At 51.1% G+C, this 15177-nt stretch overlaps 1 protein-coding gene across 1 annotated transcript in view; it reads left to right on the top strand.

Annotated features, from left to right (window-relative positions):
• The window catches only part of Iqcd (IQ motif containing D), a 17875-nt gene extending 4919 nt beyond the window's left edge, over positions 1-12956 (top strand). The window contains exons 2-5 of the mRNA XM_050159041.1: positions 6525-7332; positions 9055-9288; positions 10305-10376; positions 12553-12956. Of these exons, the coding sequence (XP_050014998.1) occupies positions 6613-7332; positions 9055-9288; positions 10305-10376; positions 12553-12876 (1350 nt within the window). The 5' untranslated portion in view covers positions 6525-6612 and the 3' untranslated portion in view covers positions 12877-12956. The remainder of the gene's footprint in view (positions 1-6524; positions 7333-9054; positions 9289-10304; positions 10377-12552) is intronic.
• Positions 12957-15177: the final 2221 nt, after the last annotated feature.

Raw genomic sequence — 15177 nt, 5'->3', positions numbered from 1 at the left:
AAACAGAAAAAGGGGAAATGATGGAGGAAGGACATTGGTTAATTATAATAAAGAAACTGCCTTGGCCCATTTTATTGGTTAGAACATAAGTGGGTGGAGTAAACAGAAGAGAATGCTGGCAGAAAGAAGCTTAGTAGAGGAGTCGCTATGATTCTCCCACTCCAGACAGACGCAGGTTAAGATCTTTCCTGGTAAGCCACCTCGTGGGCTACACAGATTATTAGAAATGGGTTAGATTAATATGTAAGAGCTAGCCAATAAGAGGCTACAGATAACGGGCCAGGCAGTGTTTAAAAGAATACAGTTTCTGTGTAATTATTTCAGGCATAAGCTAGCCATGTGGGCGGCCGGGTGCCGGGGACGCAGCCCCGCCGCTCATACTACTACACACCACAATAATTCACTCTGCAGTCATGTGTGACCAGAAGTGCACATATTTAAAGCGTACAATGACCAAGAAAGGAATTCAAACCATCTGACATGGAAGCCAGAAGGGGATTGTGTCCTCTGTAGTTCTCCGACTGTTCTTAGAGGCAGGGTTTGTCTCTGAACCTGGGGCTTAACGCCCCCAGCATCTTCCTGCCTCTGCACCTGCTCTGTTCAGTCTATAGAATGATGTGTCATAATCATACGTTAGGGTTTCTTTCTTTCTAGTTTTTTTTTTAATGTATAGGAATGTTTTACCTGAATGTATGTACATCGTGTGCAGTACTATCAGAGGCCTGAAGAGGGCACCAGATCCCTTGGAACAATAGCTATGCATGACTGGGCAGTTAGTGAGATCCCGTCAAGCAAACAAAAACCAAACCTGATGACATTGTTGTCTGGCTCTAATTGAGGATGTGATCTGGCTTGTGAAGTCAGTACTACATCTGCATCTGCATCATCCTGCAGAAAGTGGTGAGAAGGCGGGGCCGTCGTCTCCTCCTTCACCGGCACCTATGTGTTTACTGAGCATCTACCATGTGATAGTTGCTTAGGATAAAAGTTTTTTTTTTCTGCTACTAATTATTATTATTGTCTGTGTGTGCATGATGCATGTGTGTGAGTGCTGGCATGCCCCTGCACACGTGTGGAGGTCAAGGACAGCTCTCAGAAGTTGGTTTTCTCTTCACAGCATAGGTTCCGGGGATTGAACCGAGGTTCCTCCGCTTTGGTAGCAAGCCTCTTTCCCCCCTGACCTATCTCACCAGCCATGGATGGAAGTTTTTGTCATGACTTGACTAGACTCCTGTACCACTCTCAACTCCCTTTCCTCTCTGTGAAATGCCCTTGTAGGGATATAAGGACAAAAGGAACTCATCCATAGAAAGTACTCCCTGGTTTTTGTTTTGGTTTGGTTTGGTTTTTTTGAGACATAGTCTCCCTATGTAGCTCAGGATGGCCTTCAACTCACTGTGTAGCCCCAGGATGGTCATGAACTTCTGATCCTCCTGCCCCCATCTCCAGGGAGCTGGGACTGTGAGTGTATTTAGAAGAGTTGGACACATAGATAAATTCTAACATTGGCCACTGTTACAAAAAGGAGCCTTAAACCGAGACACCTTTCCCCTACCTTCCCGCAGCCAGCACTGGGTCTGTGAAGCAGTCACAGGTTTCTTTCATCTTCTGTATGTGTGTGTGTGCGCGCGCGCGTGCGCGCGTGCGTGTGTGTGTGTGTGTGTGTGTGTGTGTGTGTGTGTGTTTTGGGGCGGGGCGGGGGAGAGCGAGCGCAGTAATAAATCTCCAACCTGCCTATTTGAATGAAGTGGTGGCACATTTGCATAATAAAGATAAATCGATAGAATTCATGACAATGAAAGCCTGGTGCTTCTGCAGCCCTGCTTGACTCTCAGGGCAGGAATCTTAAAAAGGGGAGGCTGGATTGACAACGATTTCAATATGAAGGTTGGTGCCATCAAAAAGGACACAGAACACTCATTAGAATTCAAGGAAAATATTCTCGGGTAATTTTCGCTGGTGTCACCATTCACCCCTCTCCCCAAACCTTCCCTGTCCCCTGTTCACCCAAATGAGCTGTCAGGAACTGATGGGCATCTTGGTAATCAGAGAAAACAAGCTTGCCCTTTCAAGCAAAAGAGGCGATTTGACTGAAAGCAAATTGGAAGCATTCCCCTCTCAGTTTCCAGCCTTTGTCTCCCAGGAATCCTGGGTGTTTTGACTGGTGCCTGGAGAACTCTAAGGACAGCGTGGAAAAGTGTGTCGTGTCCATTCAACACTTCCTTCATTCATCCTGTGGCCTCGGGGCAGGTACACTTCATCCTCAGAGGGCTGGGGAGAGGCTCCACAGCTGCCCAAACCACTCCATAGTCAGGAAAAGGCCCCTGGGGAGCTCACTCTACAGATGAGAGAGCAGGAAGTGGGAATGAGGCCCAAGGAAGCAGGATGGCACCACCTTGGGCTGGGTCTGCAGCCTTGAAGAGGTTCTGACTCTGGCCCAGGAGCCTCCTGTCCTTCACAGCAGATCTGGTGCCTCTCTTCTCTGCCTTAGACACATTGGAGACTTCTCCAGTTGCTTAGCTGCCTGTGGTTTGAGGAGCTAAAGATAGTCTTCTGTGGCTCTGCATAGCACTTCATCCTCCTCCATCTTTCTCTGGGTCCCTGTGACCGTCATCATCAGCTCCTACGCTGTTTGACCACCTAAGACTCTTTAATTGAATATTTGATCAGCTGAGCCTCTCTGACCACAAACAACAGAAGCCAAGAAAGTCCCTTGCCACCTTCAGCATCTGCATTAGTAGGTCTGCAGGAAGGAGCCTGGAGCTTGACACTTCCTATCCCTGTGGGTTCCCCTCAGCCAGAGTCCCTGCTCCCCAGCGGACAGGACTGTTGATGGATAGTCCCACCAAGGCTACTGTGTTAGTTGGCTCTCCCCATGTCAAAGTCCCTGAGGTGAATGACTTGCAATGCTGGTCTGGGCTGTGGCTGGTGGCTCTGCTGTGTAGGGAGGCTGTGGTGGGACTGTGCATCAGATCATAGCAGAGCCTGTGAGAAAGGAGGAAGGGGGAAAGGGAGAACGAGACAGAGGGACAGAGGCACAGCCCTAGTCACCAAAGAACCTTGTGTCATCCAGGTGTGATAGATATGGTTACCCAGGCCTTTTAATCCCAATACTCAAGAACCAGAGGTAGAAGAAATAGGAGGATCTCTGTGAGTTCAAGGCCAGTTTGGTCCACATAGTGACTTTCAGGCCAGCCAGGGCTACATAGTAAGACTCTGTTTCAACATTCACCCACCCCCAAAAAAAGAAAACCCCAACAACCTCCCCTTGAGGCCCCACCTCTTTTTTTTTTCCCCTTAGACAGGGCTTATCTCTTTGGAAGAGCCTTAGCTTTGGGGCCTGTCCTAGAGTTTGCTCTGTAGACCAGGCTGGCCTCGAACTCACAGAGATCCACCTACCTCTGCCTCACAAGTGCTGGGATTAAAGGTGTGCATCACCACTGCCACACCTCTTTTTTTTTAATATTTATTTATTATGTATACAATATTGTCTGTATGTATGTCTGCAGGCCAGAAGAGGGCACCAGACCTCATTCCACATGGTTGTGAGCCACCTTGTGGTTGCCGGGAATTGAACTCAGGACCTTTGGAAGAGCAGGCAATGCTCTTAACCATTGAGCCATCTCTCCAGCCCCTGCCACACCTCTTAAAGGAAGGTCCCATCACCTCTGACAGCTGTGTCCCCATGGGCTGGGGCCCAGCGCTTTAACACATAAACCTGTGGGGTTCTGTGCAAACCACAGCAAATGCTTATGATGGGGGAGAGACTGTGTTTTCTGAGGGAAACCTGGGTGCCTTTACTTGTCAAGGACACAGACTTGAGCATTAAGAGACATTAGTGCCACTGTCCCCTAGCAGAGAACTCGTGGACTCCAAGAGTGAGTCTCTGTCCTCCCCTCCACGTACGCTCCCTGGGCTTCCCTAGTCATGTAACAAACCTGACAAGCCCTTGCTCTTCGCTTCTGTGGGGAAGGGAAAGATGGCGAACAATTAGTCAGGTCCATGTGGGGACATCAGCGCGGCCAGCAGGGCACGGGGCATGAGAAGGGTCGGGCTGAATATGGAGATGTCATACATGACATCATGGTGTTCCAGACTCACACTTCGGTTTCCCTCGGCCTACAGTGTAATATTAGCTGTTTGTTGAAGACTGGCCTTGTCCCGTTGAACCCAAGGATTCCTGCCTTACAGCAAAGGGAGCCAGGCCCCGCCCCCAGCAAGGACTGGAATCCAAGTGGGGCTGCTGCCAAGTTCCTGCCACAGCCACTGTGCTACCAAAGCCACAGGAATTTTTGCTTTGTTTTGTTTGAGACAGGGTCTCACTCTGTAGCCCTGGCTGTCCTGGAACTCACTCTGTAGACCAGGCTGGCCTCAAACTCAGAGATCTGCTTGCATCTGCCTTCTGATTGCTGGGGTTAAAGGTGTGTGCCACCACAACCAGCTTGCCAATGAAATATTTTTGGTGTTGCCACAGTTTTCTGAGGCAATTGTTCAGACAAACTTTCTACCTTGTGATATTCGAGGTACCTGATATGCAAACCCATAGGGGTTGAGGCCATACGTTGAGAACCAGTGGTCCAGGACATGGATTGGTTTCTCAGGAAAATGGGGCTGGTGGGCTGGCCTCTTTTCCTCCTTCCTTTCTTTCTCATCTTTTCTTTTAAGTGTTGACATCACAGGCCTTCCCTGTCACACCTGCTGAGTTATTTATTTATTTGTTTGTTTGTTTTTATTTTGGTTTTTCGAGAGGGTTTCTCTGTGTAGCCCTGGCTGTCCTAGACCAGTTTGGCCTGAAACTCATAGATCTGCCTGCCTCTACCTCCCGAGTGCTGGGATTAAAGACATGCACCACCACCACTGGGATTAACTTCATTTATTATTACTAATTTACTTTTGGAGTTTTGAAACTATACTCAGGTAGGCCTTGAACTCTCAGCCATCCCCCTGCCTGAGCCTCCTGGGTTCTGGGCTTATAAACTACCACCTCCCCTGAAACTGCCTGTGAACTGTGTTTTGAAACTATTGTTACCACTCCACCCCAGTTTTCAAATCAATACTCAAACATCACCTGGCTGGGGTTGGGGAGATGGAGGGCCGCATTGGAAGGTGCCTGCCATACAAGCCATACAAGCAGGTAAATTCAGCCCCCAGCGCTCACATAAAAACCCAAGGATGAGCCAAGGTGGTGGCACATGCCTTTAATCCCAGCGCTCGGGAGGCAGAGGCAGGCGGATCTCTGTGAGTTCGAGGTCAGCCTGGTCTACAAGAGCTAGTTCTAGGACAGGCTCCAAAGCTACAGAGAAACCCTGTCTAGAAAAAAAAAACCAAAAAAAAAAAAAAAAAAAAAAGAGTCAAGGACATTGGCAAGAGCTTGCAGTCCCAGTAGAGTTTGTAATTACCAGTAAAGAGGTGGGGAGAGGAGGAATCCCAGGGCTCACTGGGCAGCCAGCCTATCTGCTTGGTGAGGCCCAGGTTCAGTGAGAAACCCTGACTAAAAACAAAGAGGAGATGGATAAAATAAAGACACCCAGTGGTTACCTCTGGCCTGTATATGGACTAATATGTGCCTGCACATACATACATACAAACACATGTGCACCCCCCCCACATGCTTACCCACACACATACATATCTACAGTTAACACTCTATGCACATGTACACACTACACACACACACGCCTACACATATGTGTACATCTATATACACTCTATGCACACATGCACATACCTACACACATGTACGTACTACACGAGCATGCACACCTACGCATACATATACACTACACTCCTGACATGTGCTGGTGCACTGTCTCCTCCCTGCTTGCTGTTGCCCCATGGTTGGCTGTGACCTGTTCAGCCCCATCTGTGACCTGTCCTACTGTGATCTGCAGTTCCTTGTGCCAGCCTCCTCTGGATCCTGGGCTACTGATCCAGCACACTGTGACCCAGTGAGTTGACTTCCCACTGCTTTGGGGGCGCCATGGGGAGGAAATGCAGGTGGAGGCAGGGCACATTTCCACGCTTGGCTTTGCTCGGACAGCACTTCCAGCTACCGCTCGACACCTCTGGGGTCTGCTGCCCCTGAGCCCTCTCCTCACATCTTCCCCCTGTGTGGTTCCCCGTTGGGACACTGCTGGGTGACCTCAGCTGCCTAGAGCTGGCCTCTCTCTGTGTCTGCCATGTGGGTAATGTGAAGGGCCTCAAAACAGGGATTGTTTCTTGCCTGGTGTATATGCCTCCACCGTAATCCCTTTACTCCACTGGCTCAGTCAAGCACCAAGAATCATCACAACGTTAAAAGATAAGCCTGACAGGGTGGTACACACCTGTAATCCCAGCACTGCATCAGGGCTAAGGACAGACTAGGCTATAAGCGACCCTATCTCAAACAAACAAACAAACAAACAGGCAAAAACCTAAATCAAAACAAAACCCCCAAAGACCAAAGAGCTAAAAGTAGCTTCCAGATTCTGTGCAGTGACCATCATGGCCATCATACCTAACAGCCACTTCTTCCTTTTTAGGGTTGCTGATTGTGAGAGCAAAGAGAGCCTTGAGTTGGCTGACATCTCAGTGCCAGGGTATATAGAGGCAAAGCCAGCTGCTCCAGAGATGGCCTTTGAACTCTTCAGCATGGCCCCCTCCTACGACGCCCTGGCCATACAGAGAATCCCACTGAGTACTGACATAATCCAAGCTGAGCCCATGAAGACCTTGGCCCCATCCAAATCGAAGCTCAGCACCATTGAGGCCAAGAGAATCATGTCAGTCCTGGATGAGGCCATACAAAAAGTGGAGCTGGTGACCCTGATGTCCTACGTGGAGTCCCACCCAGAGGTTCTGGAGGGAATGTTCCCTGAAGACTTGGTGAGGGCCATAAGAGAGCATTTGGACATTGGCCAGGTCTTGCTGGAGGGCGCCAGCATCCTGCAGGAGAAACAGAAGCAGCTGGAGGAAGAGGAGGAAGCTGAGGAAGCCTGGTGCCAGGACCGCCTACTATCCATAGAGCTATGCAGGGCCAGCCTGGGGCCACTGACACACCAGTTCCGAGACTCCACCAAGGCTATCCTGAGGCTCCTGACCAATGACTCCCAGGTCATCACACTGCTGCAGATGCAAGCACCAGGCAGAAGCCCGGGGGCCCAGCGCCTCCTGGACAGCCTGGTGGAGCTTCGTGGCTTCCTCTTTGAAAAACTACTCACCAGCCCTATGGAGGTGAGGGAGAAGAACCAGTTCATACAGGACATCAACCGGAGGAATGAAAGGAACCAAGAAGTGATTGACGCCCTCCAGGCTGAGCTGGCAGAGGTGCTGAAGAATAAGGAGTCCGAGGTAAACTTCCCAGCATCCTTCAGGCCCTGTGGGACTTGGGTCTCCTCTCACTGATTCAAATAGCTTTCTCTTCAATTACTCTGTAGGGACTGTTGCGAGCATTTCACTAGGGCAGCTCACAGGACACGAGGAAGGCATTAAGGAACTAGTTGGGTGCTGTTTGGAAGTATGGTGAAGGGTAAGGACGGGGCACTGTGAAGGGATGGTACAAGGAGTAACTCGGGCCAGGAGGACCAGGGACGGCGCCACTAAGACATGAAGGATAAAGAAAGGGGGACTGAGCCAGACAGGTGCGGAAGGCTTTCCCAGCCAGGGGTTGGCAAGGTGTCTTTGTCACCAGCGAAGTGAGTTCTTCGTCCTGTGTAGGATAGACATCAGACACATGGGGGAGGGGTCGCAGAGCTGGCTCAGTGGTTAAAAGTGCATACTGTTCACTATGCAGCCTTGGCTGGCCTGGAACTCACAGAGATACCCCTGCCTGTGCCTCTGGAATGCTGGGACTGAAGGTCTGTGCCGTCACACCCAGTATGCTCTGCTAGAGCCAACACTGACGTCCAGCTACTCACAAACTCCAGCTCCCGGGGATGTCGCCCTCTTCTGGACACCACATGCACCTGCATCCACGCACATATCCACACACACAGGTTTAAAATTATATTAAATCTGGAAAGAAAAGAAATCTGAAACCCAAGAGTATTGAAGCAAAAGAAAAGTGAAATATTATTATAAAAAGAAGTCCAGGATTGGCTGGTGATGGAGCACGCCTTTAATCCCAGAATCCCAGAGGCAGACAGATGTCTGGTCTACAGAGCGAGTTCCAGGTCAGCTAAGGCTACACAGAGAGATCCTGGCTCAAGAAAAGTACAGGGTTGGGCATGGCTCAGTGAATAAAAGCTTCTGTATAGCCTGGGGGACCTGAGTTTGAGCCTCGGAGCCCACTTTTTTTTTTTAAGCTGGTATGGTAGTGTACCTTTGTAATCTCAGCAGTGGGGAGGCAGGGACAGGAGGGCCCCTCCCCTCAGACCATTGGCTGGCCAGCCTAGCCTAGCCAACAAGCTCCAGGCCAGTGAGAGGGAGAGGTGGCTGACATGTGAGGGTGTGCACACAAGCACACCCGTGCACATGTACAGAGAGGCGCAGCAGGCTACCCTACAGCTGTGTTTCATCTTATGGAAGGGTTTGAATATTTGAATATTCAGAGGTTCTGCAGTCAGCTTAAAGTGGGCCTGTGTGTGCATCCCCCCGCCCAACACGGACTTGACTAGTTAGTGTATTAGTGTATTATAATGAATCTCAGGGCCAGTTACAATTCAGGAATTCAGATGTGGCTACTGTCTTTCGTATACTTGTCCCAGGTGAGCAACAGCAGCCTGCTTTTTTTTTTGGGGGGGGGCTCTATATCTCATCTCCAAAGGGTCACACAATCCACACCCTGGGCTCAGTGTTCTCCACATTACTCTGCTGTTTAGTGTGGAAGCAGCCACGAACAGTGTCAGGACAAAAGGGCTGTGTCCCAATAATACTTTATTGACAGATATGGCTGTCCAGATCTGGTCTTTGCGCCTTTATTTGCTGACCTCTTTCCTAGGTGGAGGGGAGCATAAGCCTGGCGGGTTCAGAACTCTAAGGGAGGACACAGCCAAAGGCCAGCTGCCCCCGTGATTGTGGGGTGCGTGCTACGTGGCTATTAATGGGGCCCCATCCTCATTCGTCCCTGCCTAGGTGGAGAAGGAGAATTTTGTGATCCAAGAACTGAAGAACCACCTGCACCAGGTGTTCAAGTTCTCGGAGAACAGCCTCCTCCGCACGAAGCAGGAGGCGGAGAAACAGCAGAAGGTGGATTACCGGGCCTCCCAGGCTAGGCTGGCCAAGATACAGCAAGAGATCCTGGCGCTTCGTACACAGTTCCACAATCTGGTCATGGAGAACCGGGAGGTGGAGCAGGCCCTAAGGAAGGTGCCCTGAGGTCTCATGGGGGCAGAAGGGACAGGGCAGGGCTGGCCCAGGAGTAGGAAAGCTCAAGAGGGGTGTACCTCCTGGTAGAGGGTGGTGGGGGAAGCGCACAGGTGGGAGTGAGGTTCCTCCCTCACCGCCATCTCGTAGTTCACCCATGGTGGAGGCTGGGTCTTGCTTCATTCCTCACTATGGTAGAATCACATTCTGTTTTATGTGTGTGAGGGGGATTTTTCCTTTTTTTTTTTCCCCCTGGGATTAAAGGTATTTCTCCCGAGTACTGGGATTAAAGGCGTGTGTCACCACTGCCCAGTTGAAAAAGTGTTTTCTTATTTATGGATTAAGACAGGCTCTGGCTGTCCTGGAATCCACTCTGTATGTAGACCAGGCTGGTTTTAAACTCAGAGATCCACTGCTTTGCCTCCCTAGTGCTGGGAGCAAAGGTGTGCGCCACCATGTCTGACCCAAGTGTTTTCTTTAAGTTTTTATTTTATGTATTGCCTACATGTGTGTGTTTATATGTCTGTGTACCACATGTATGCAGTGCCCTCAGAGGCCAAAAGAGGGTGTTGGATCTAGAACCGGAGTTACAGAGGGTTGTGAGCTACCATGTGGATGCTAGGAATTGAACCTGGGTCCTCTGGAAGAGAAGACAGTGCTTTTAACTGCTGTGGCATCTCTCCAGCCCCAAGTATATTTAATTTTTAAACTTAGGGCCTCATTTGTGCCAGACAAAGGTTGAGTCACATACCCAGCTGGGAGCTGACCCTTTAAAACAAAATATTTATGTGTGTGTGTGTGTGCATGCATGTATGCCTGCGTGTGTGCATGTGCGTGTGTGCCTGCGTGTGTGCATGCACGCACATACACTGCAATGCCTGTGTGGAGGTCAGAGGATAGGTCTGCTGTCAGTTCTCTCCTGCCACCTTGTGGGGTCAGGATAAAACTCAAGCCCTAACCGCCTCTACCTACCCAATGAGCCAACTTACTGGCCCTGGGCTCTCTTGTTTTTGTTTAAGAAAAAATACAAAGTGGAGACTGAAATTGAGAACTGGATCCAGAAGTATGACACGGAGATGAGCGAGAAGCAGGTATGTGCTGGGGGCTCCTCCTGAGGGGCTGGGAGGGGTGGGAGTGGGGTAGGAGCTGTCCCAGATGGCCTAGGTATGAGCCTTCCTGTGGTGTCCAGGTGTGGGTGGTGGGAAGCCTATGGGGGGGTACAGGATGAGAGGACATAAGAAATGCAAAACTGCTGCAAGCCAGATCCATCCAGATGTCCCCTCCTCCAGCCTGGCTCAGCCCCTGCCTGCTCCCAGTTCGGAGGGGAGTCTACCCGCTACTGTTACCAGGCACTTACTGAGAACCTAAATAAGGCAGGGAGGCACAGCTGTGTCACCTGACCTCAGTTGGCCTTTTTGAGTTTGGATCTGACCATGAGAAACACAGGCTGCAAGGTGTGTCCTGAGGCCCTCATGGGAGGGTTCATGAGACACCATTACTGAATGTGTCTGAGCCCCGAACTAGGTCTAGAAATCCTGACCTGCAGTGGGAGCCTGGGTGGCCCCACCCACTTGCAGGTGACACGGGTGGCACCTGGCCCTGACCTGGGCAGGCCTGAAGAGCTGAGAGTTCACACCTTGTCAGAGAAAGGCAAGCAGGACCCCTCTCAGCCAGACCACAGTGCTCCCCTGACTCAGGAGCTGTGAGGCTGGCGCCCAGTTTTGGGCCCCAGCACAGGTTGTGTGGTGCGGCCATGGCTGGGTGGTGTGCACAGGGTCCAGTACTACAAAACAAACCCTACAGAGTCCCGAGTGCCACAGTGGACTCTGTAGGGTCTGTAGATTTGTGGGTCCCTTGTTGGCTGGGACCCTGACAGCTCAGCTCAGTCCTTGTCCTCAAAGTGGATACTCAGTAGGTGTTGGTGAAAAGAAGGGGTAGAAAGAGGGGAGGGGGAGTTGGTGTGAATTGCAGTAAGAGGGATGAGGGACAGAATGGGGGACTCTGGGGTCACCTGCAGATCTTTCTGCTCTGAGCCTCTGTGAAGCTGCTCAATGGCGGTGGCCTCACTGTGTCCTGACTCTGTGGAGTGAGATCCTCTGTGCCCTGACTCTGTGGAGTGAGATCCTCTGTGCCCTGACTCTGTGGAGTGAGATCCTCTGTGCCCTGACTCTGTGGAGTGAGATCCTCTGTGTCCTGACTCTGTGGAGTGAGATCCTCTGTGTCCTGGCACTGTGATAAAACACCTGAGAAAGGGAAGGAAAGTTTGTCTGGGCTCAGCGTTTTGGAGAGTACAGTTCATGGTCACTGGACCCCACTGCCTTGAGTCTAAGGAGAGAGTGTCACAGAGAGGGGAGCAGAAATGTTCACCACAGAGGGGCTGGTAATGAAGGAGGAGAAGGAAAAAAAGGGTTGAAGGGTGGAGGAAGAAGAGGAGGGAGGCACAGACCAAAGAGAAGATACCTTTCAAGGGCCCACCCCCCAAGAAAACACTTCCGGAAAGCCCGCTCCTGTTGTTCAGCGGTGAATCCATCAGCTGGTTAACCCACTGATGAAGTTGGCGCTTTCACGATTCAGTCGCCTCTCAACAGCGCCACCTAGCGGGAGATCAGGCCTCCAACCCATGTGTCTGTGAGCGGCCTTTCAAACTGAAGCTGGGTATCCCAGAAACTGGCCCTGATATTGGGAATTGTCTGGAAAACCAGGAGCTTAAAAGAAAATCTCCTAAAGGTGCAGAGAAGCTAGACTTCAATGCTAGGGCCAGCGGCTGGGGAACTGGCTCAGTTTCTAGGATGTTTGCCACGCAAACTCCAGGACCCGAGTTCCCATCCCCAGCACCTACATAAGAAGCTGAAGGCCTCAGTGTGCAGTTATAATCACCTTGCCAGGAGGCAGAGACAGGCAGATCCTGGAAGTTTGCCAGCACAGTGACACCAGCAAGTTCCAGGTTCAGTGAAAGAAAGGTGGAGAGATTGAGGACACCTGATGTTGACCTCTAGCCTACACACACACATACACACACACATACACGCATACGCACACGCGCACCACGTGCATTAATTGTGCACTTAAACAAGAACACACGCACACCTAGGTTTGCACACCTTGTTGCCCCTGTCCTTCCCTCCATCACGAGATCTATTCAGTTGGATCCTTCCTGGAGTGAGCCCAGGTACAGACAGGCCCTGTACCTTACCTGGCTGGGGCGGAAGACAGGGGACATGGGAAGCCATGCCAAGTGCTGCGTCCCCAGCCCTGCCCCTTGCCTAGGACGAATTCGAGGACCTTGAGAGCATCCACAAGGAGGAGAAGCTGCAGCTGGAGGAGCTGAAGGAGAGGCATGCGGTGCTGGTGGAGGAGTTCGCCCAGATCCGTGCTGAGAGCGAGATCAACTCCAAGAAGCGGGTGGAGGCAGAGCGCGAGATGGTGCGCATGGTAAGGGCCGCCACGCTCATCCAGGCCGTGTGGAAGGGCTACCTGGTGCGCTCCATGCTAAAGTCCAGGAAGAAGAAGCGCGGAAAGGGGAAAGGCAAAGACAAGGGGAAGGGCAAAGAGAAGAAAGCCAAGGGCAAGGCCAAAGCCAAGAAGAAGTGACCGCTGCCTGGCCTGGCCCCGCCCCTGCCCAGCTTCAACCTTGCCCAGCCGGATCTGAACCACAACCCCCACCCCTCGCCCCAGCCCTTCCATCCCTGGCTTTGATTATGGCTAAAATTAAAAACCAACATTTAAACCATTCTCAGCACTGTTGACTCACCCTTCAACAGACATGTCTGCCCTGGGATGAGGCTGTGTTGCTCATGGGTGCAGCATCCCGAGGAGGGTGCAAGCTTTGGGCTCCCATCCTTCCACATCTTCATTTAGAAATGAAGCCCTGGTCCCAGCCCAGGAGCTACTGTGGTTGCCATGGAGACATCACAGCACAGCTTTGCCCTTATGCTATGAACCATTGGGAGGGCAGCAGCGTTTATGTTTGGCGTTTAGATTGTTTGCACGATTTTCAAAAAGTATTAGTTGCTAGAATTTCATAAATTGAGAACTATCCCATAGAAACCGAGAAACCCTTTCTGTAAGGATCCCATCACCCTGATATCCCAGAATTCCCACCCGTGTCTTCCATAGTGCAGCAGCAGCTTTATTTTGAAACAAAGTATTCCTATGTAGCCCAGACTGTCCTTGAACTTAGGGTGACCTTCTGATTTTTTTTTTTGGTTGTTTTTCGAGACAGGGTTTCTCGGTGGCTTTGGAGCCTGTCCTGGAACTGTCCTGGCCTCGAACTCACAGAGATCCGCCTGCCTCTGCCTCCTGAGTGCTGGGATTAAAGGTGTGCGCCACCACCACCTGGCTTCCTTCCTCCGATTTCTAAATGCATAGGCCACCTCTTCTGGCTGACTCCTTCCTCCACTTTAAAACACAAAGCATGAGTCCGGCCCCCGCGTTGATTCCTTGCCTTTAATCCCACCACTTGGGAGGCTGAAGTAGAAGGATCTCTGAGTTTGAGGCTAGCCTGGTCTACGAAGTGAGTTCCTGGACAGCCAGAGGTACATGGGGAAACCGTCTTACGTGGTTGTGCCCATGAAGTCCAGAGCTGGGTGGAACTACAGCCACTGATGTTTGTGAGCCACTAGAAGAGGTTACTGACGTCTGAACTCAGTACTGACCTGACAGAGCTGTTATGGTCTCTTAACCCACGAGCTACCCCTTTAGTACCAATTTTTTTTTTTTTTTTTGAGATAGGGTTTCTTTGAGTAGGCTTGGCTGTCCTAGAACTCGCTCGGTAGACCAGGCTGGCTTCAACTCACAAAGATCTGTCTGCTTCTGCCTCTCAAGTGCTGGGATTAAAGGCGTGCATGATCACAGCCCAGAAACTTTTTATTAAAAGGTGTGTGTGTGTGTGTGTGTGTGTGTGTGTGTGTATCACATGCATGCCTGATGCCTGAAAAGGTCAGAGGGTGTTGGATCCCCTGGAATTGGAGTTATAGGTGGTTAGGAGCCACCTGATGTGGATCCTCCCTCTGGAAGAGCAGTAAGCACTCTTAACTGCTGGGTCATCTCTCCAGTGCCCCCTCCTCCACCTTTTGTGGTTCCCATCAGGCTGCCCCATCCTGTCTCCCCCAAGTGCTCTGACACCACAGCCTGGTATAGCTAGACTCCAGGCCTGGTATCAGTTAACCTGGTGGCATCACTCTGGGCTTCAGCCGACCTTTAGTGTAGATGGGAGAAGAATATGTGCTTCTATTTTTAGCCTGTGCCTATCAACGTGAAGGGGAGGGACAGAAAAAAAAGGAGGTAGACTAAACCATTCTCTTGTGAAAGTTCTAGAAGCTTAACGTTCTCTGTGGCTGCAGTGCAGTCTGTCTGTACCCAGGTATGTCTGTCTGACCTCTGCACACGATTACAAATGTCCCTGGGCCTGGCTACACCTAGACAATGGTGAGATGCCCCCTGGGCTCCCTGAACTGCTCAGCGAAGGAGGGGGACCAGGAGAGGCTCAAGACTCCCACTGTCATCATGCAGGGCAGCTCTGAGGCCCAGGGCCCCAGCAGCCAGGCTCCCTGTCCCTGGCTGCCTCCTCCAGCTTGGTCATCCACTAAGTCCTGTTCTGTTTTGTTGGGGGAGGAGGTTGCTGGGGATTGATCCCAGGGCCCCATTCATGTATGTTAGGCAAACATTCTACTATCAAGCTACATCCCCGCCCCCTAGCAAGACAATTGCTAGCAAAGGACTCTCACTGTGTCCTGAGCTGGCAGGAACCACCCACCTACCCATGTCATAAAACAGAGACAGGACGGTTGTCCTCAGACCTCAGCAGCCACTGTCATATCTGTCACATGCTCAAATCACCCTTGGTTGTTTAACTGTACTGTTTAAATTGACTGAGGCCTTTACTTAAGGGGA

This window comes from Alexandromys fortis, unplaced genomic scaffold (genome assembly GCF_014885135.2).
Source record: "Alexandromys fortis isolate MF-2015 unplaced genomic scaffold, M_Fortis_MF-2015_v1.1 scaffold_90, whole genome shotgun sequence".
NCBI classification, from domain to species: domain Eukaryota; kingdom Metazoa; phylum Chordata; class Mammalia; order Rodentia; family Cricetidae; genus Alexandromys; species Alexandromys fortis.
This window is presented reverse-complemented; position numbering and strand designations above follow the sequence as displayed.